Source organism: Xiphias gladius, chromosome 14 (genome assembly GCF_016859285.1).
Source record: "Xiphias gladius isolate SHS-SW01 ecotype Sanya breed wild chromosome 14, ASM1685928v1, whole genome shotgun sequence".
NCBI lineage: Eukaryota > Metazoa > Chordata > Actinopteri > Istiophoriformes > Xiphiidae > Xiphias > Xiphias gladius.
In genome coordinates this window covers 26,554,267-26,576,998 of record NC_053413.1, presented here as the reverse complement: position 1 = coordinate 26,576,998, position 22,732 = coordinate 26,554,267, and the positions used below count along the sequence as shown (strand labels likewise).

At 45.6% G+C, this 22,732-nt stretch overlaps 1 protein-coding gene across 1 annotated transcript in view; it reads left to right on the top strand.

The window, feature by feature from the left end:
- myo10 (myosin X) overlaps window positions 1-22,732 on the top strand; it is a 135,051-nt gene that overhangs the window by 65,008 nt on the left and 47,311 nt on the right. The window contains exons 4-7 of the mRNA XM_040143446.1: window positions 8,232-8,419; window positions 21,510-21,644; window positions 21,729-21,853; window positions 22,450-22,463. Of these exons, the coding sequence (XP_039999380.1) occupies window positions 8,232-8,419; window positions 21,510-21,644; window positions 21,729-21,853; window positions 22,450-22,463 (462 nt within the window). The remainder of the gene's footprint in view (window positions 1-8,231; window positions 8,420-21,509; window positions 21,645-21,728; window positions 21,854-22,449; window positions 22,464-22,732) is intronic.

Genomic DNA, 22,732 nt, shown 5'->3' with positions numbered 1-22,732 from the left:
CCAAGAATCTCACAGAACAAGAAGCCTTTTGCAGGACGAACGGGCAAAAATGCCCCAAACAAGAACTGAAAGACTCTTAGCTGCTACAAAAAATGTTTACAAGCTGTGATGCTTGCCAAAGGGGGGTGTTACTAAGCACTGGCCGTGCAGGGGGCCCAAACGTCTGTTTTGGGCCCTTTTCCTTTGTTGCTGTTTTGAAACTGTAACGGATGGAAATAAAAAAGTGAATCTTCCTTAAAATATTAAAGAAATGTGCCACCTCTAACCTTATGCCTCTCAAGAAATCAGGTCATCTCGCTTAACTAGTGACTGTAACAGCGTAGATGTCCCTCTCTGGCCACAGTAGATATCTGGTTTCGTCATCTGTCTCCTCGTACACAAACAACCACGCAGGCACACTTAGATACACTTACAGACCACACGCACACATTCCTTTGGACACACTTTGGAAACAGAAACCTCTACCTCGTCCTTATTAAAAGCAGAACGTGTGTACGTGTGGAATATACATTTGCATCTCAGAGCTTTCAGCCGAAGCGGTCGTTCAGCTCCGAGTCCTGATTACAGTCAGATGTGGAGAATCCGTCCTCTACCCAAAAGAGTCACGCTTCGCCACAAACTGTCCCGATATCATTTCCTTCAGGCTGTGTATACAAATGCTCTGTGCTTAGGTCACTTCCTATTAAAGCACATTTAGACTGCAGGTGGATACCATGCAGTTAAATTAATATAGATCTTTTTTTTTAAATTTTTATTAGAGACATGTTGAAATCAAATGTGGGATGAAAGCATTTTAATTGTGGAATTTGACAAATACATAATGGCATGTGTGGTTTTATGTGTTTTTTCACATTTTTGGTTTGCTCATTATATTTTGGCAGAGGTTATTGACCCATCTGTTAGTGGTTAAATTATCTTGCTAACAGAAAAACAGATTTGCCTGGAATCTGGTGGACAGATCGCTCTGGCTCAGTCGATGACATTTTGTTTTCAGTTCAAATCTGTGACTTTTATTATCATCATCGGTCATTAGTAAGTGGTTTTTGACAAAATAATATTAATTCAAACCACTGTTTCCAAGGTCAGGAATTACTTTTACACTCAGTTAGGCTGTGTGTATATTTGCTAGTTAGTCCAAATAACTTGTGTTTCATTTACATGGTATTTTGTGTGAACATCAAGCCTAAAAGAGTAAAAATGTAGGAGCCACCTATGCCTAATATTAGCCTACCAAACAAATTTGTAATTAATCGGATTACGAATTAATTTCCACACAAACGACGCGGGGCTTTGGGGGCAGTTACGCGCTTTATCCGGCTTGTAATTCCGCCTCGTGGATCGGAAGGCAGGGATGCCCCAGATCCTTCAACGCAGAAAACCGTTAGCTCCACGAAAGAAGCACTGATCTGCAGACGAATGAAACCAGCCCAACCTCAAAGCTGGGTTTTCGGACTTTATGTGAACATGGTGGCAAACAGAGCGGCGTGCAGCAGCTGTTTATAGGACATGAAAATGCATTGTTGAGTCGAAGTTGCCGTTGCTAGACAAAGCATGTTCTGCTCTCAGGCACAGATGCGTATCCACACTAGGTAACTGCAGAAAGGCTGAGGTTATAAATCTTACCTGGGAACTCCTCACTCCTCACAAAATGCTTCACATATAACCTACAAAGTTCAGTTTAATAGTACATAACGACACACAAGTGCATAAGGAAATGCGACGGATTAGCACGCTCTGCTGCTGCAGCTTCGATGCCGCACAACAACACTGGACCTCACCAGCCTCATGTCCTCCGTCAGCATCGTTTTTCTCGTCTGCAAGACAACTCTGTCCTCCCGTCGGGAAACAAAAACGGTATTTTTAGAGCATTTCAACCTATTTCCTTAGTTGAAGCAAAACCTTCCACGATTTATCATGTGTTGAGAGGGTTTCGTGTCCCCAGGAAACCTGTCAAAAGTGCCATTGCATCATTTCAAAAACAAATGGGCATAGAAGCGAAAATAAGCATTCTTTCACAGATGTGGGATATCTGTCCGTCAGCAGCGATATTAAACATAAACAGTGGTTCAGGATTGCTTTAATCGCCAAGTATAACAAATGTGCAGGAATTTGTCTTGGTGACACGGTAACTCAGTGACTGCTGCATATTCCCTCCTCACTCCCTTCTCTCCTACATTTCCTGCCGTCAATCAGGCAGGTTGGCCGACGCTTTGCTTCTGATCCTCCGTTTTTTTTTTCCCCCCTCCATCTGGTCTTCATTTCCCTCGTAGCGCATTTATCTGGGTCCGTCTCAGAGAGACCATATTTTCTTGGACGAGCCTGCCCGCCTGCGTGCCTCCCTCCGCTCTACAGTTACACCGTCAACAGCGACTGACGCCTTTGGGTAAACATGTAAGTCGCTGTAACTTCGAGTACTTCGACTTAAGGCCAGTTTGATCGGTGACAGATATCTGCCATTTGTTGGTGGCTTTTATCTGTTGAACGTAAGATATGCGGTGTTGAAAAAGTAAAGTGACTCCACTTTACACTCCCCCATGCAGACTTCAACAGTGACGGTGGTCATCTTGATTCCAATCAGTTGAATATCCACTAGTGGCAAGTTTCCACCGTGTTAAAAAGTATTAAAAATGTCCATAGAAACTTCTCAAACCCCCCCCCCTGCAGCATAATCAACCTCTTCATCCTGCCCCCCCCCCCACCACCACCACCAAATATGCTCAGTATGTTCCCTCATAATTAGACTAAAGTGTGGTGAAACACACTACTTCTGGCACAGCTCCTGTGGTTTGAGGAAGGACAGTTTTGCAAAACAGAAGCACTGTATGTTGTCATATTCTGGCAACATAATGTCTTCATTGGAACACGCTGGAGTTTACAGATGGACAGAGGAGACGTGGATTAAGTAGTTAAATGTGTTGTTTTTTTTTGTTTTGTTTTTTTTGTCTTTGCCAGACGGAATTGACGGAAAGCTAAAGAAAATTACAGGAAAGTAATTAGGAAAGTATCTCTTTTTTTTTTTTAAACTGTGCGCGTCATCTATGAGGAAACTAAAAAGCTTGTATGAAAAAAATTTTGGTGAGGTAAAGCATTGATTCCTTTCTTTTTTATCGAGGGGGGGGGGCTGGCCACAAGAGGGCAGTGGAACAACAACATACATTACAACATATTACATATTATACGTTAGTGTTAGCAAAGAGTTTCCCTTCTACACGTTCAGCAGAATTAGACCCTAGTGTTCATTTGGAGTTGTTTTCCTGATCAAATCTAAGTCCGGCGCCGCCTCTCTTGTAGCTCCGGTTTTGGCCTCTACCGACCCCAGAGGGAAGCATCTGGCTCTTTAGCTGCTCAATGCTCCACCGTGTCCACCGGCTGGTCTCTGACCGCGTCTGTCTGCCGCTTGCTGTCTGCCGGCAGGTGGTGGACGGTGGGTCTGTCAGAGCTTGTCCGATGAAAGCAGCTGCCGTTGAGATGAGAACCGTGAGAGTGAACTAAACGGAAGCAGTAAAACCAAAATAATGAGCCGGTCAGACCAGTTGATTGATAAATCAATTGATTTCATTGATCGATTGTAAAACTGAGTAATACCACTGTGGGAAACCCTTAACTTTTAATTTTTCCTATCAATACTATTATTTGAATTTGTGCTCTTTTTCTTACTGACTTTCCTTTCCCGGCTTGCCTACGTTTTCATGCTCTCGTCCATAACGCTTCAATTTAGCAACTATCGAAATAAAAATCATATTTCTAGAGATTTTCCCACCACAGTAAAGAATAACGATTTGCTAGATGCACTGGTTTTGGGTCATTTTTTTACAACCTTTGGCCAGACGGCAAACCTCAAAGATGCTGAACGGCCAACCAACGGCTGTTGGTGCTGCTGCATTAAAAAAATATCGGTATCAGCCTTTTAAAGATTCACACTGAAGGGAATGATATAAAACTGTGTGTCCGCTGTCCTAACTGCCACATCTCAGACAAACGCTGAACATGTGAATATCAGGTTTCTTGCGTCACCCCTGTGGTATGGCGGGGAAAATGCGGGGTATTTGACTCCACACACGGGGGACGAGGAGCCGCGGTTAATCACATCAGCCAAAAGTGGGGCTTCTGACAAGAATCACACCCAATTAGCTCTCAGCCAAGGTGCTGCCGTGGAAACTGTTACCAGGTCGGAGCAACAGGGAGATGTAATTGAGTCCAAATGGCTGTAATTCATCGAGTTAAGGGCAGGCATGACTTTACCCGAAGGCATTTCTTTTTCCTCTCGGGGACACTCGTGGTCTCGTGTGAACCGGACTGGCAGACAGGCAGAGAAGACGTGACTCTCCTGATAATGTTTTTCCCAGGAAGCAGGTTCAGGGGAGCAGGTTAGCTGTCACAGATCCACCATAGTCTTTTTTTTTTTTTAAATTACGAACACTAACAAATTTCTCGATTGAATAATTTTAGCCTCACTTTTGATGTTTTGCCAGCCAAGTTACCTGGATATGAACACGTTTACTTTTAAAGCACTCTCTTGTTTAACTCTGTTATATATGTCTAATCTTTTAACACCATATTCTGCATTAAGACAACTCAGGTATAGAAATGACACGTCTTTCCACAGTTCAGGGTCGGGACAAAGGATCATACTTTTACTGTCATTTGAATAATCAATTGATCTGCAGATTGTGTTCTTGATTAGTGGTTGGGTCCACAAAAATGTCAGAAAATAAGGAATGAGACAGTTAAGACAGTCTGCTGCGTACTGGAACAAACAAAGCACAGCAAATGAAATACAGGTATCTGTTACCATATTGATTATATATATATATATGCTGCGAATAGTGTTTTCAGTCGGCCGTAAAACACAAGAAATGTCAGTAATTAGACATTTCTGCCTTCATGACTGCGAGCAGACTCCTTCACCTGAGCAGGGAGCAGCCCCGCCGTGTTCACGCTCGGCTCGGTCTGAGAGATAACGCACGCACATGGTGATCTACGACCCCGCTGCTCTCCGTGGAGGCTGATATGCATAAGCAGGATGTAGTCTGGAACCAGCATTTGTCATGTAAATGCCGTCCCCTCGTCTGCCATTCAAATGTGCTTTCGTCCCCCGGCCGAATGTGTGTCAGTCAGTCAGTGGGCCGTGTGAGTGGCGGGGGGGGGGGGGCTTAATGAGCAACACAGGGCAGGTGATAAGCACTGGATCTCAGCCCCAAGCAGACCTCCTCCTCAACAACTTTATGTTTTTCTACGTTGATCTTATCTCACCCGAGACAGTCAGAGTGAAGCAGCATTTCAGGAGGGACTTGCGTCCGTAATTCGGTGTTTAAACAGGATGATGGTCCAGCACGTGACAGACAGGCCGATACCGTGAATACTCAAATGGAGAGCAGGGCCTTTATATGGTCATACAGACTCGTATATCACATACAAGTCTGTCCCTGCATACAGACCCATACGCATACACTCAATTAGGCTAATACCCTCACGACTAACGCTGCTGCTAACGGGGCTTTTGAAGGAATCATAGTACCGTCGCATATTTTGATAAATACGAAAACGTTTTCACCAGGAATCAGTGACTGAAATACATCTGATTTTTTTTTTTTTTTTTTTTTTCATGTTTTCGTGTATTGAAATGATTAAAAACTGTGACTTAGGGTTCAGACATCTGGTCTCTGGAGAATAAACAATCAGGAAAACAACAGGACCTACTTTCTTCATTCCTGAGAAAAACTCCCGGGAAGTGTGTGTGTGTGTGTGTGTGTGTGTGTGTGTTCGCCTTAGGTTCTCGTAAGCCTCAGCCCCCACGACCAACGGACCTGCTCAGCCGAAGCCTTGTCAGGCATTATCAGGGTGACATTTGGTGTTGGTATTCTTCCCTTGGCCGGTACATAGGCGTATGCCCATTAACCTAATTATTGCTATCGTGGCTGTTCTCCACCTCAGAGCACTGGACACGGTCTCACCTCAGGCACGGCAGGGCACGTTCAAGAGAGCCGTTTCGCTTTTTTCCCCCTCTTCCTGTTCATCCAGAATAAACAGTATTTGGTAACTTCCTCTGACGGACCTTCTGTTTTTCATTTAGCTGCTTGTTGGAGCAAGGGTCTAATTTTCGGCTAAACTCTAATGAAATAAACTTCAGTGACACTTTTACTAATCGCGTTACGGGTTTAAAACAAAAAAAAAACAAGAATAAACATCAAGAAACAGGAGGAAGATATCTGGCTTTGGTAAAACAAGCAAGGCGAAGAGGGAAAAGATGTCGGAGAGGTGTGACAAGACCGGGACTGACAGAAGACTGACGGCCCCTTTGCTCTCAGACGTCATCTAGTGGTGCTTTTATGGTCGGTGGGGCCCGGTGGAGATGAGCAGGAGAGGGGAGACCCAGGTACCCCGCCCTCGCCGCCGCCCCGATGCATGTCACCCCCCTCCTAATGTGTGGTCATGGGAACACTGCATGCACTGCTGTGATGAGATTTTCACTCTGGGCCCAGGCGGCGGGCCAAAGTGCTCTCATCTTCAGAAAAACTGTGAGCCAACAATGGGATCTCTGTCCGTAAGGGACGTTATAAGGGTGACACGGAGACTCCGGACTGCACCAGACCACATGTATGTTTTATAATCCACATGCTTTGGTCCTAATCTTGTTAAGCAGTCGCACACACTGTGTTTTCTTTCTTTTTTCGTCTTTTTTCAGCCAACTACAACAAGCACACAGGCTCCTGCTGTCAGGAGCTCGGCGTCTAGTGCGCATGTTTGGAGCGTGTCCAGTGTGCAAACCCCGGACTATAGTGCGTATAGAAGCGCGTGTGTGTGTGTCCGTCCCGGAGAAGGATCGGGGATCCAGGCGAATCCATGTAGACCATCGGTGTAAATAACTTTAAGATCCCAGTGTCACTGTGACGACAGCTTTGGTAGCAGGAGTGAATATGAACAAAACAATGAAACGAGAACTCACGGTAAATTGAATTAAAGAATCACAATCTATCAAATGAAAACAATGTGGCTCATAGGGATGAACCCGAAGGGAATTATCAGCTGGATCTGGGCCTGGATCTGGATCAGCTCCCCTCTGCTTCATGGATCTTCATAGTGAGTTTCACATCATTGTCTATCGGCCTGGACCAGAACTTTACTGTTCTGGTTCCCTCTCACCGCTCTCACAGCGCCGTCTTCGGTCTGCAGCAGGCAGCTGCTTTTACTTGACTTTTTCTTTTTTCTTGACTTTTTACTCTTTACTCTTCCACATCCTTTTCATTTTTTTTTTTTCAGGAACAACCAATTAAACAATTTGTTTTCTTGGAAAGTAAGAATGTCCGAGAGATGGAAATCTTGCCTCGACCCCGTTTACTTCACCTCTTTATATTTAGCGGTTCTGACAGCGTCGCTGTTTTTTTGTGCTCGTGTTGATGTTAACTAAAAAAAAAAACCAAAAAAAAGCAGCTTAATGCTCCTCTGACCTTTGCAGCTACTAGAACCTTGACGGCTGATGATGACGATGAGCATTTCTGACAGCTTTTTCTCCACGTTTTTAACTGGAGTGACTGAGAACGCAGGTGATTCTGCCGTAACCTTTGTGACTTTTCAACCCGAGGCCGATGGCAGAGATATCTAGTTGTTTTCTCACAGATACGCACCGATGTGCTTTTTTTTTTTTTTCTTTTTCTTCCTTTTTTCCAAGTCTGCCTACTTATCCATTAGTCACCGCCGCAGCGCTGAAGCCGCTGCCAAGGCCTCTCCTGGCCTCACGAGCTTCTATTTCAGCAGCTTGGTTTGTTTTGCTTTGAGCTTTGAAATATGAAGCCGGTTTGGAAAAATCTGCAGTTTGGGCCGGTGGCGGTGAAAGGAGAAAACAAAAGGTTGGGATGTGTCGAGTGCCGTGCTGCCGAGCTTTCCCTGACGGGCCGCGTGGAACCGGTAAAGGAGATTTTGCGTATCACTGAGGTCACGTGAAATGTCTGCCGTCCTCCACCTTCCTGGAAGCTTAATAGGGGTTTTATGACTCCGTGCTTTTACCCGAGAAATTGGATTATGTGTAGCCTTTGGCCCGTGTGTGCTTCCACCTGAGCAATGGCCGGCAGCAGGGATGTAATTCTCTCTGATTGCTCTCTCTCTCTCGTTGCTTATTAAATGTGAAGTAACGACATGTAGGTTCAGAGATGAGTTATTACACTTATTTATACACACTGATATTTTTATGCATGTTTATACTCCTAACGCTCACTCTCTCCCCTGATCCGCAGACGTACATCGGCTCCATCCTGGCGGCGGTCAACCCTTACCAGCCGCTGCCCGGCCTGTACGACCGGCCGGCCGTGGAGCTGTACAGCCGACGCCACCTCGGCGAGATCGCGCCGCACATCTTCGCCATCGCCAACGAGTGCTACCGCTCGCTGTGGAAGAGGCTCCAGAACCAGTGTGTCCTGATCAGGTGTGTCATCTCATCGGGATCGTTGCCTGTCAAGCGCTGTTCCGGTCGTCTCCCGAGTTTAGTCAAACTCACCGACATTAAACGTGCATCCGTAGATTTTCGGTAGATTTTGGGGGGAGAAAACCACCGAAGCGAGCTGACGGACACAGAAACCTAATTAGACGTTGCTGAAAACCGTCGCTGATTCGTTTTCAGAGTTTCCTGACTTTTGCTGCCTCGGCTGAGCAACCGACAGCAGATGCCCCGTCAGGACCTCCACATCTTTCTTGTCAGGGATTACATGGAGCCCTGTAATTGGGCGTTTGAATAAACTGTTGTGGTCTTAAGCTTGTTCAGTCGCTCTCCCTTCAGTGCGTCAAACACTTTGATGGAGTTTCAAGTCCCCTGGGCAGTTTGGCTGCAGTTCTGAGGATCTGAGCGCTACATGCCCCAAAGAACACACACACACACACACACGGTTACTATCTCCACCCTCTGTCCTCTGCTTTCCTTTCTCATATCCTTCCTCTTTGATTTTAACTGGACGACTTTCCCATCCGCTGCCGCTCCATTGTTTTATCAGACACACGTAGACGTTCTCTCTTCCCCCGACTTTAAAAAAAAACCGAAGAAGTTATTTTTACATTTTGGAACCGATAACATTTGGCCCCCGATTTAGCAGACAGCGGATCCAGGAGACGTCGCTGTGTTGGACTCTGTTGTGTTTCTGGTCATCGAGGTATCCTGAGTAGGTGGCCAGTGGAGTTCAGTCATTCCTGTGGGGGACGTGGGGGACGTGGGGCACGTGGGGCTGCTCTGGCGGCGAAGTAGCCGCAGAGCAAAGCGCACTGCGTAAGAACACGGTGGGTGTAGCGCTCTAGCTCTGACACTTTCGACCAGGGGATGCGCCGAATGGGTGTATCACATCACACAGTGATGAGAGGCGGAGGGGGGCGGTGGCGAGACTTCAGGCGCAAGTGTTCTGAAAATTAGCTGGCGTTGGTTTACAGCCACGTTTGGCCCCGTTTTATTGGCATCGCGGGTAACGAGGCACACGTGTTCCTTTTTAAACGTAAGCCCGTTTCAGTTTGTGAGGAGAGGAAGTGAACAGTGGCTTTTCTTTAATTGTTAATGACTAATTATATCAACAATACACTGAACATATCCTCATAATCCCGGTTCAAAAAAATGGCAGAGTCCTTAACGGGTAGCTTCATATACATACAGGTCTAACAGCGACATTGTTAAGGGTGGACGTGTAAACACAATATTTGATCCCTGCCAGGATCCGAATGCACCAACTGACTCGAATAACAGCCCATGTGCAGCCAGAGTGGCCGTCTACTTTCTGTTGGGAGCACAGAAAGTCTTTTGTCTGGCAGGATGTTGGTCGGTGGGAAGAATATGCCGCCGCAGCGCGCACAGCGAGGCGCAAACACAAACATATCATATTGTCGTTGGAGAAGGCCCTGAGCCGCACAATGCTGCCATTCTTTTCACGAGGACGTATCGCCGCTAGAGATGTGCTTCGTGTTTATCCTGGTCCCACTGATTCTCGGTGCTTTTTCCTGCTGAAACAGGCAGATTTCCCTCGAGGGTTCAGCAAGTCTGAATTCCTCTTGCTTTTCAACGAGACGATTTTATATTTCCCCCTTGCATTTTTCAAATTTCGCCACAGACTTTTCAGTCCAGTTCTGAGGGGCCCCGAAGTTTATGAAAAAGAAAAAACAGCAGTTTGGTTGCGTAGTTTTTCCGTGGCAGCGGCGGCGGCAGCGGCGGCAACTGAGGCCGTGCAGGCCAGAGAGGACAGACCACAGACCGCATGTGACCTTCAGCTGTTGTCTCAGCTGAAACACAACCTGATGGTTTACTGTCTGTTAAAATAGAGTAAATGACACACTGAGCTTCCCAAGACATACACTGTAAGGCTTGATTATCCTCCTCTGAATCCGATTATTTGCATCTTTCGGGATATTTTGAGGCCGAGCGTAGCATCGCTTCACATGGTGAAAGTCTGAGCGGGTGGTTTGAGCTCCGGTTCGTGGTCACACTGCTCAACTGGTTGCAGAGCAGGAAGGTACGGCTGGTTGTAGTGAGACAGCAGGGCATTGAATGGCTTCTTCTGAATACTTCACCAAAAGGGGAAAAAAACTGCATTTAAAAACAGAATGAACAAAATCAACCTTTTTTGCAAAACAGTTGTTTAAACAAGACTCGGTCAAACCTGGTAAATGGCTGGACCACCCTTCATCTTTTTGCTCTCCTACTCACTGTGCTCACATATACAGTCATTTAAAGCAGCTGAATTCCCAATAAAGCTGTTCTCATTTACATGTTTTTGTCTTTCTGGTGTCAGACAACGGAACAAGTATGAAATAATGACTGAAACGTGGCTCATTAAGACTAAATGTTAACTAGCAGTCACTTCCGAGCCATTTCCAAGCTGCTGCTCTGCTAAAATCCCGATTTTATAACCACGACGTCGTCTGACAGAATCACCAGACACACAAGTTAACGACGACGGCTGCGCTGTGATTTCCGGTCTATTTACCAGAAAGATGATCAGTCAGAGAGGACGTCAAAAGCTCATTCACGTCTGTGTCAGCTGCCGTGCGGTCAGCTGACACTGAGAAGTGGAGGGAAAGCCTGACCATGCGCCTAGATTCACAACATTGTTTTCTGAAACACCCATAACGCCAGGTCTGCAGCAGGTGGAGCAGACGTGAAGATCGTTCTCAATGATAATCAGTCTAAAGAAAACAAGATGGCCTTGACCACAACTCCCCCGCTTTTCTTTGACTTCCTTTTACCCCAAACAGCCGGTGAGAGTGTCACTTTAATAAACTCTGGTTTTACCTTCCCCGAGTGTTTTACTGCCTCTGAGCTGATAATGAGCTGTTAATTGTGGCCCTCGAGCAAGGCATTCAACTCCCAGCTGCACCAGCGGAGCTGCACCGGCGGAGCCCGGTTTCGGCGGAGCGAACATGAAGAAGGGTGATGCTGCAAAAAAGCGAGCTGGCTCTCTGCAGACCTTCCCAGATGCATAAATTGTTAATACAAGAAAGCACTCTAATTTGATTAATCTGATACCTGGGCCAGAGGCTGATCCAGTTTCAGACTCCAGTTCTGCTCTTTAAAGTGGCAGCCAACGGAGACGCAAGGGAGACCTGGCCTTTCGACAGGATATCTGTCTTAATAAGTGACTTCTGTGTAGTCAGAGTGGTAGTTAAAGGGGAATTACAACGTGATGGCCATGTGATAAAAGGCTTTTTCTGTTTTGTTTTTTTTCTTCTTTTTAGGTCAAACTTTACTGGAATCGATTCCCTCCAACAACCAGAGGGAACATATCGTGTTTGCATGTTGTTTTCTGAGTTTCCTAGTAACTTAACGCTTAAAAAAAGTTTGATTTTGTGAGGGAGTGAAGGTCTCAGTCTCAGTGATTATCTCTTAACCCACGGGCTGGAGCTCGCTCCGCTCTGCTGCTGTTGGTGATGGATGTGTGGGGCGGGGCAGAGACAATCAGCGGTTTTTGTTGGGTTTTTGTTTTTTTTTACTGCCCAGCGTTTTTGCCGAGGGCTCCTGTCCAACTGTGTGGGCTGGCTGCTCGGTCAAACGCCAAGACGCAGGCTGTGTGGGATTTACTGACGGTCTATGGTGTTCTCTTACTGGGAACCGACACGGAGGCCTGGGACACGGTCTCCTATCTGTGACCAAAGAAAATAATAATCTCTTATTACCGTGGTATATGATTACCAGTTTGTGGATTATTCTTACCACAGAACTTGTCCTCTCCCCGCTGAATTTGATTCGACACTGTTTACGTTTGAGTAATTTGGAGATTTTTCACACCTGGATTTTATGCCACTATACAGACAGATTTGTTCTCTTCCTCGATGTAAGACAACGCTGTTAACCACAGGATACAATAAACAAGGCCCCCTTGCAACAATAACGGCTCAGAAAAGCTTTTGATACTAGGGAGTGAGTAGAAAAGACGTGCCAAAGTTTTTCTAAGAAAGGACTAAGAGCCAATAACAGGCTACATTACAGAGGGCATGTGTTCGCAAGTGGTCTAAAATCCAGGATTTTTGTATTATTATTATTGTTATTACTTTTTGCCGACGTTGAATCCCTATTTTAACCAGAATTTTACAACATAACAAAACACAAATTCCTGTATTTAATCCTTTTTTTTTTAAATTCAAATATAATCAAAAGTAATGAGTACATCTACATACTATACACATGAATACTACTTATTTTTGAGCGCGTGGGTTTATTCTGGAACTCAACTCAAAGGTCCACTCGCCAGCTTTTTTTCTGAACTTTCAACCATCTCTGCTAGTCTTCATCAGCAAATGGCTCATGTGTCTTCAAGCAACCTAAGTGTGGAAGCTCCAGAAAAAAAAAGCTAATAAGTGGGCCTTTGAGTTGAGATTAAATTATGACCCACACAAGTTCAAACTGTGTTCTGACCTACTCTAACTGAGCTGAGTTAGCGTCCGGAAATGAGTCTTTTCAGCGCAATTTCAGTCTCTGTGGCAAAAGGGAAGCAGAACGTGTCGATGCAAGAGGGAAAGCCGGAGTTTTTAAGAGTTAACGTGCTGACAAAAGGACGCTTGTGTTCGACCGTCTGTTGTAGCTGACGCAGTCGTAGCCGTCCATGATGGAGCGAACTACAAACTTTTTACAGCCAGGTTTCAAGCTAATAAAGTTCGTGTTTGATACGCTAAAGTGAGGGTTTGGGTGGAGGATCGTTTTAACACTCAGTCAAAGTCCTGCCCAGCTGCCACGGTACGTGGTCTGGTTCACAAGGAACTCTGACACACACACACACACACACACACACACACACACACATTTCAGCCTTTTGGTCCCTCGAAAACACCAAAGCCATTTTAGAGCAGACCCTCGTAAAACATGTAACATGCCAGTACCCCCACCCATATACAGAAAGGATCATTTCATGGTGTGTGTGTGTGTGTGTGTGTGTGTGTGTGTGTGTGTGTGTGTGTGTGCGTGTGCGTGTGTGTGTGTGTGTGTGTGTGTGAGGAAGAAGAGCTATAAATTGCAAGCTGGCACTTTCAGGCGAGGCAGGAAGCTTTCTCGTCGGATTTAGGGATTGTGGGTAATCAGATCCAGGCAAAGGGAGGCGTATGAAACGGGAGCTGGTGTAGAGGAGGAGTGGGAGGAGGAGGAGGGTGGAGGGAGAAGCCAGCTCTAACACAAGGCATCTGCTCATTAATGCTCACGAATGCCACTTTGCATTTTCACTCATGCTGATACCTACCTGCATTGAGCCACATGATTTTAATCGAAGCCCCCCCCCTCCTTGAGCTTTTGCTGCAGATTTCAGCAAGACCTCATTCTGAACCGCCAACGAAGAAACCCCTGGAAAACCTCCAAACCTTAGCGGAGCTCAGCAACCGCCAGCATGGCAGGTTTTCCTCTGGATAATAAAGCAATAAACAGGAGACCCAGACTTCTAGTTTGCATGTTTTTATTGCCCACTGCCCTTTGTTGGGTCTGGGTCTGTTTCACTCCGTTTGGTTGAGACCCCTTAGTTCTAACGGGGGGAAATCTTAATGCTACAGCACACAATGATATTTTAGATAATGTTGTGCCTCCAGGTTCGGTTTTTTGTCCCTTTTCCCTTTGAAATGGTTTTTCCCAGTCTGGTGTGGAAGAACTTGACTGGTCTGCACGAGAGTCCTGACCTCAACCCCATCTTACGTCTTTTGGGGTGAACCTGAACCCTGACTGCCGGCCAGACCTTGCCACCAGCACCAGTGCTGGGCCTCGCTGATGCTCTTGCGTCTGTACGGGAGCAAATCCCTGCAGCAGGTTCAACATCTGGTGACAGACTGAGACCGGCGCAGCGTTGGCTGTTACAGCAGCACATTAACAACAACTGTAACATATGGCTATAATGTTTGGGCGTTGACATGTTTGCTTGTTGGTGACACATGCTAAATCAAACTTCTTGCAACGTCTAAACCCTCCGATCGTGCTGGGAAACGTAGTTTGCGTCTTACTTGCCTTTGTCAGGGTTCGTTCCAAAGTATGCCCATGGTTTTGAAGGACACCTCTTGGTAGCGTGTCTCAGTTTTCCTGTGTGGAAAAATGTACAATACACAGCGCAAAGATGTCAGTTCATAACGTTTGAGCTCTCAAATATTAAATGTTGTCTAAACCCAGGCAGCTGCATACAAACAAAAAGGGAGAACGAGAAATAAAAATGACTTAACAATCTCACCTTAACCTTTAGTAGCTGTTCTGGAGCTTTCAATCCCATCATATGATCTTCATCAGCAGAAAAGAAGATTCCTGGGTACTTTAAGGACTTCTTCTCTATGACTTTCAGAGTTGGCAGTTCTTTAATTCTAAGTACCATATTTTGGTCTGTGCCAAAATAGTGCTGAGGTTTGATACTCAGCCCTAGTTTGTGGTCAAAGAAATCTTACTCGGACTTGTTTAAAGATGCTGCTGCTTGTTTGCAGAAAATGTCTAAGGATCAGACCTCCGTTATAAACCTTTGGATTATCCCAACCCTTTGACAGACTGTTTCGTTTACGAGAAATTAAGATTTCAGGGCGGACATTGTTTTGTCTGTCTGGCTTTGTGTCCAAAACGGCCCAGATTTGATTAAATTACAAAGCGCCGAGGGTGTTATCCTGCACGTCCTACAGCCCCCGACCCAGCAGTTTGCGCCAGACCTCCTGACCCCAGAGGTGGGTGTGAGGTCAAACTCAAGACTCCCCAGCCTTGTTAATTACTCAGGCATCTGGGGTAACAAAAGCCCCGCAGCAAAGCCCTGCAAAAACATACCTGAGAGGTTTTTTTCTTTTGGGATTTGCGGGATTTCTCTGCGTCGTCTGCGCTGTGAGTCAGATTAACAATTTGGCTGAACTGTGACCAAAGGAAGGAAGGGATCACAGCGTAGGAAGAAAGCTTGACGAGAGGGAGACGTATCGAACCATGTGTTGTATTGCCTCGAATAAATTAGAGCTTGTGAGGTTTTCATTAGGGTCATTCATAGGTGAGACAGGACGTGTCTTTGTGCCTAGAAGCAAAATAGTTTGATGTTTACTTATGGACTTCTGTGAGTGGACGTGCAACATCTAAAGGTGCCGCTGAGACTCCCGCCACAGCGATTCGTCCTTTTGGGAACAGGAATGTTTGTACTGAATATCACAGCAACGTCCCTCAGGTCCGGCTGCTGGTGGCTGAAAAGTGAGGATTTCAATTTCGAGTGTTCTGACTAATGCAGAGTAGCCGGGCAGACTTCAGACCTGCATTCCAGTCCGACTTAACAAGTAATTTAACAAGTTTCTTTTAACAAGCAGGTAGTTTGTTGAGATCGTCTTCACTTTTTTTCCAGCGAAGAAGCTCTTAAGAAGACTCCAGACCAGATTAGATGACACGCGGAGACCGGTTTCTTTCCCTCTTTCTTTGGCGTTTCACTTCTCGTCTCAGTTTCTGCTCCCTGCCCGGCGTTTTCTTTCACCCTGCTCCTCGGGTACAAAAGGCCCGGGTGAGGTCTAGAGCTGTGGAAGCGGTTTGTCAAGCGCGCCCCGTCGCTCGGCAGAAGACTCCCTCCTTCCTGACTGTGTGTGTGTGTGTGTGGTGGGGGGGGGATTGTTACCTTGGGTGGTAACAGCATGCGGAGGGCCAGGGATTAGTACAAAGGCAGGGTGCTGTTTAGCTGTATGTGTGTGTGTGTGTGTGTGTGTGTGTGTGTGTGTGTGTGTGTGTGTGTGTGTGTGTTCTAGCTTGGATAAGCTGGCACGCTGCCACAGGTCTTTTAAATGACTTACATTTAGCAGGCCCTTTCAGATTGAGCTGTCACTGTTTAAATGAGTAACACACACCAAGCCCTTTAAAGTAAGATCCAATCCCTTTAAGAAAGTCTGGCCCACTGTTGGACGGAGCCACTGGGGAGATCTGTGGCCGTGGCTCTTTAGCTGCGGCGAAGACCCCCCAAACCACAAAAGCTGTCCTCTCCGACCCACTCACAGAACCCTGCTAGCCGATGGTCAGCTACGGCGAAGGGGGTTGTTTCAGTGCCGGCTCCAGAACAAGGACATTAGAGCCGCATTGAGCGATCATGACCGCTAATCAATAACGATGAACTTGATTTACGCAGCCCTCTTCAAAGCAAAGTTGAAGTGCTTTGCATGGCCGGGATTTTAAAAACCGAGGCAAATAAAATTAGACATTTGAAAATAATGAAATAGAAAAAATAAATAAATAAAGGCGTCAATAATAATCAGTAATGGAAACAATCATTCATTGTGGCCATAAAAGTTACCAATCATCTCCTTCCTGTTGTCAGATTTTCAAGATAATGACATGTTGAAGTTTAAAAAGGCTACAAACAGCAGCCTTGGAAGAAGCGAATGACCCGAACCATAAATGGCTGCTCACGGTCCCGCCTGGCCTCACGCTCCCCGGCCCGTCCTGTCATAACATCCGTCCGTCTGCGCTGCGTGCTCGCGTCTCGGGCCGTGGCCAGACGTCCCGCCAGCTTACATTATCTCCGGTCCTGTTTTCTGTTCATCAGGAATGTGCCACTGACGCGGGGGGGACGTGAGCAGTCACGCCGCGCGGCTGGTGCACGGCACTCCAGTTCAGCTTCGTTTATGAAACGCAGATAAAGCAAGCGGTGTTGTCCGTGGCGCTGCCCAAGAGACAAACGATGAGGATAACTGATCTGCGGTTGAAACAGAGCTCCGCTTCTGAGGCTACTCAACCCGTATGAATGTATGTTTTTGTTTTCTACTCTCTGACGCACTTTGGGTAAAGTTTTCAGCACTTTATACGAGTCACTTTTAAAGCTGACACCAAGTTTGGAACCAGAAGGCATAAAAAGGTGCAAACTGCTGCCAACACTTCAAAAAAAAAACAACAAAAAAAAACCAGTTTCTCACAAATACATAATCACATTTTAACGTTACCTGCTGAGAGGAGGCTTGTTTTCTCACCTCTTCAAATGCGGCGAGTTGACGTGTTTGGACGGGTATCCGAGATTCTTTAACTGTCCCAGACGACGATGACTATCTGGCGACTCATCTGCACATTGTTTTCTCGCTTAGTTGATCGATGCATCAATCATTCGGTCTTTAAAGTGTGAGAAAGTAGTGAATAATGGCTCGTCTCGATTTCTCAGTGCCCACACTGATGTATTCGGATTACTTGTTTTGTTTAGAGCTGCAAACGTATCGTTGGTCCCCGAATGGATGAATCGATGCGTCGTTTCAGCTCCTGAGTCCAAATAAAATCAGATTTAGACGATGTCTGAGAACCTTCATCACGTGTGGGTTAAAATTCCTTTATTTTGAAAGGGTTGGTGCAGCTCGGGCCTTTAATGGGCTGTCGACTGCAAAAGTGCAATCCTTCCAAAGTCTGTTTTAAATTACAGTGTTTTTCCAGTTGTCTTTTCCTGCCTGTGGTCCGCAGTCCCCGTTGCCACATGTATGTTAATATCATTGAAATTCAACAGCGTCTGCGAGGTTCTGTTACGTGTTGTACATTTTTTTTTTTTTTTTTCACCTCTCAGAAATCACCTGACGCAGCTCCTGGTCCCTCGTCTCCCAGCTGTTTGCGGCCACGTCTCACTGCGTTGTCGCTCCCTTTTACGTCTTTAGGTCCTCTTTATTGCGAGCGAACCGGAAACGCATAAACACACCACTGTGTGTGCAACAGGAAAAAAAAAAGAAAAAGAAAATCCTCGCTGGGACGGCTCTTTGGGGAGCCACCCGGCCATTATCCAAATGAAAAGTTTTGTTCCTAATTTGAATCACACCTACTCTCATTAAATGTTTACAGATGTGAAAGCAACACTCGCTTGAGAAGGACTAACTTTTAAGAAGCCAAACGCAGGACTCAAAAAAAGGAATGTGCTCTACTCAGACCTCACATCACTGGGGACCATTAATTAAAACACACCCTGGTGCTTCCTGGGTTCGGATTTATCTTCCATTCAGTCGCTGTGCTGAAATAAGGTCAGAAGTAATGTAAACTATATGACTTGTAAGGATGATTTTTTGTTTTAAAGACTCTCTCTGTGGTCTTTCCGAACCAATTAAGTTCATTCAAAGACGGTTGAAGGAGCAGTTGTTGTAGCTGTGGCTCATGTTTGTGACCCACCAGCACTATCTTCTCGTCGTGTGCGCTTTTTACCGTCGAGATCGACTCCGTTGTGAAGCGTCCCGTTGGTGTCGGGAGAACCTGAACCATCCTCAGCTGCTGCCAGCGTCTGTGTGATGGGCTTTTGGGTTGATAATTAACGTGGCCGGCCTGAACCTCGCACCGTGGGACTGTGGGTTGCCAGGTTCACGTTAAATGTCACTGGGAGGTGTGTGAGGGGTTTCCGTGGGCTCTAAGGACTGTAAGGCTTGTCTCTGCAGGGGGAAAATGTAATGTAGCAGCAACTGGTGGGTGATTTTTAAACTTGTGTTAATTTAGTGAAGAGACGGTTGGTGCTGAGTTTAATGCCCCTCGGACACTTGATAGTTGTTAAAACTTGGAAATAAACAGGCTGTTTAAGAGAAAATGTGCTTTTTCTTTCAGTAAATTAGTGACGTTTTCTTTTTTTTTTTTTTTATTAGAGTTGTACCCTTTTTTTATCCTTGAAATAAATTCCTTGTATTTGCTTTTACCGTATAAAAGGATGTACACAGTAAATCTGATGCCTTAAGTCATGGATAGTGCTGAAATGAGTAGCTGCTCAATCAAGTATTTGATCAGCAGAAAAGCAACAACTTTGACAGCTAATTGATCATTTATCAGGTAAAAATAACAAACATTCTGTTTCCCTCTACTCAAATGTGACTATTTGCTGCTTTTGTCTGTTTTATATGATTTTAATTGAATGTCTTTGGGTTTATGACCGTTGGTCTGAGAAAGGAAAATCTGTTTGAAGGTGGAGAGGGAAACTGTGATGGGAATTGCTTTTTTGACATGTTTTGCATTTCTTAGTCGCTGTCGGAGCATTTTGGTTCCAAAATGAGACATTTGCTGTTTTGGAAATGTTGACGATTGCCAGCATACAAGTCATTTTGGCATAACATATGGCAGCTTTGCTTAAAATTCAGCAACATCATCGAAGCTTAACTGTCGATTCTTGGTTGAACCCTTGATTGGGTTCATTTAATGTTTTGTTGGGTTTAAATTTAGAGGCAAGTCGGTAACTCTTCGGGCTGAAATGTGCTGCAGTTGGTTCCCTCCTAAAGTGTAAATCTCTTCTGTCCTGCAGACAGGAAACACCCAGGACGGGAAGAACGCTCAGAACTCATCATAACTCAAACTACAAACCTGTTTTGATCTAAGGGACAACAGGAAAACATTCAAAAGTTAAACAGAGTTGTTGCAGACGCGGAATCCACGCCAGTCCTGCTGGCAAACCGAGCACGAGATGCTCGGATAATAAATATTCCTGAATGGAAAAATGCCTCCTCTTCCAGTCAGTAAACAAAGCAGACAGACCAACCTGCAGTGGGACACCAGTGATTCCACATCTGGCTGATGAGGCTTGTCAGGTGGTGTTTCCTTTCACATTTACTTCAGTTACTGTTGGACAAAGTTAAAGCAGCAATGATCGTTTTTTTTTTGTTTTTTTTTGGCCACTTACGGGCAACGAAAGAAGCTGTAAGAACAAAATGGACACAGAAACTGAAAGCAGATATACATTAAGGCTGAATGACACAATGTTTGGCTGCTACAGGGAAGAAGAAGGGCCAAAACAAACTATTCTGCGATATCATTGACACGTGGGGTTATCATTTTTCAGATTTGCACACAGAGGTACATTACCATCCTGCTCCAGTTGTGTCCGCCTGATGAATGTGAGTCCAATATTCACTCCGTCTTAGCTCTGGTTTGCTCCTCCTGAGGTTAACATCAATGTGAGCGGCTACTTTTACATCACACATGGTCTTGATCAACTTGATCCATTGTGATTTTAAAACTTGTGAGATTTAAACCTTGCACAAAACGTTCCCAATGCGGTCGACGTTTTAGACCTAAAACAGACAAGCCTCTCTGTTATCAATGGATCTGAGTGTTCTTGGTCCTATTTTCAGTTTCGAATGTTATCACTTCTTAGCAGTGAAAAATCTGTCCGTCTGGCACTTTACGTGTTTGATGCTGATGGGATCTGTGTTTATTGTTTCCCACAGTAATCAGATTCATTCATCCCGTCATGCGTTGCCCCCTGTGATGCCTTCATGTGCTTCCATTTTGAGCCCCGCTCTGGGATTTTAAAGGCCCGGCGACGTGCTGTTAATATCCTGGATCTCATTCATGAGCGAGAATCGGTAGATGGATGTAGGGGTCCAGTGCCCCATCTAGTGGTCGGAATATTTCCCATGGTGCTGTCAGATGCATGTGTGAAAACGGCATCTGTGCCAGTCATCGGTGCCTAATTCACGTGCGACCCATTTTGCCGTGAGTTGCGGCAGCCGCTTATTCCGGCCGCGCACGGCCCGCGGGCAGGGACGCGCTGTCGCACTCCACCCCCGCAGCTCAGATTCAGCGAGTCTCCATCTCGGGTCACATTTTTCTCTGCTCCCGTTAAAAGTCTAAACAGATGCCGGAGGCTGTCAGAGACCAGACGAAACAAGAAGGGGCCGCGTCTGAATGTGGGACCCGTGTCACTGCAGGAATGAAAACCAGGACTATAGTATGACTTATATCTGAAACATGAGGAATCGTAAGATGCCGCTGCTAAAGTTACTACTGAAGCACTTCTTTTATCTTCACGTGTTGCAGAGAAAACACTAATCATGTTTACTCGGGTCATATTACTGCAAGTACTGCTACTATTTGTCCCGGTGCTACCACTTTTGCTGCCTCTCCTACTGCTGTTATTACTGCTTAAACTGTTACTACTGTTATGGCTACTGGTGCAACATCTGTCAGTAGAAAAATACTTCTACATCGATACAAATAATCAGAAGATATAATATTATTTTCACTAACAAGAAGAAGAAAGATGAAAAAAATGAGATGAAATGAGAATAATTATGAGACTCCATTACCCCTGTGGGGAAGAAGGGAAGAAGATTGGACTTTTCGTATTCTCACCATCTGTGTGTTTTTCTGCCCTTAGTGGAGAAAGCGGAGCGGGGAAAACAGAAAGCACCAAGCTAATCCTGAAGTTCCTGTCGGCTATGAGTCAGCACTCCCTGGAGGCGTCGTCCAGAGACAGGACGTCACATGTGGAGGAGGCTCTTCTGGAGAGCAGGTAATTATTCATTTTATTTTTAGTTAATTGTTGTAGAGATCCCATGCTCGTCTCCTGGTTGATGGTTTCGTGCTGCTCGTCTAGTCCCATCATGGAGGCCTTTGGAAACGCCAAGACCGTCTACAACAACAACTCCAGCCGCTTCGGGAAGTTTGTCCAGCTGCATTTCAGCCAGAAGGGCAACATCCAGGGCGGCAGAATCGTTGACTGTATCCTTTTTAAGACCCACTCAGGGTAGGAAGGGTTGGCAGCAGCCTGTTGGCAAAGCTGCTGTTTAGGTTGAAGATATGCAGAACAGGGCGAGCATTCATTTCCTATGAGAATTGTAGATCCTCCACGAGGATCACGGGCGGTGAGGGACGGCAGGCGGTGCAGGGAGAAAAGAACAAATGGAATAATTACTGCACTACATTATTTTGCTCCTAATTCACAATTATTAACTAAAAACACCTTGCTGATGGTATCCGCCATCTCCAGTGCTTCGTTGCTTTGCTCGTGTAAGTGGAAATGAAGCCAGTAATCATATTTTTAATCATCCACGACCCTGGTGTTCATGTTTTGTGGAGGGTCAGCAGCAAAGCTAACGGGCCTGTTGAGCTAGAGACTAGATGGTTAGTTTGAAGTGGGGAAGTCAGGTGTACGCCAACTAGCTTGCTTGTTTTTTCTCTGGTCTTAAGAGCATTTGTTTTCAATAATCTTCTGTTTGTCCGTCAAACATTTAGCAGAATAGTCTTGTAAGTCACTGTGGAGTCGTGCGGTCTTCTCTCACTGTTTTGGGCCTTGACAGACTCTTTTCCGACCACAGACCTCTTAGAAAAGGTGAGTGTCCTTCCTCCTACCAAACCTGTGATTGCGCTGAATTCCTTTTAGACCTCCTAGAAACCTCCTGCTGGCTTTAAGGGTGGCTAAAGGTTTGTGTGTTTGCCAGCAGCAATGGATCCCAATGATGACCTTTCACCATGGTTTAAAAAAACAAACAAAAAAAAGAAAAAACATTCACGGAGACGTCTTACACCACCTTCGCACCATAACACCGTCATTTTGCGAAAACCTGGCAAAGTGACCAAAGTTTCTCTGTGAAGCACCAA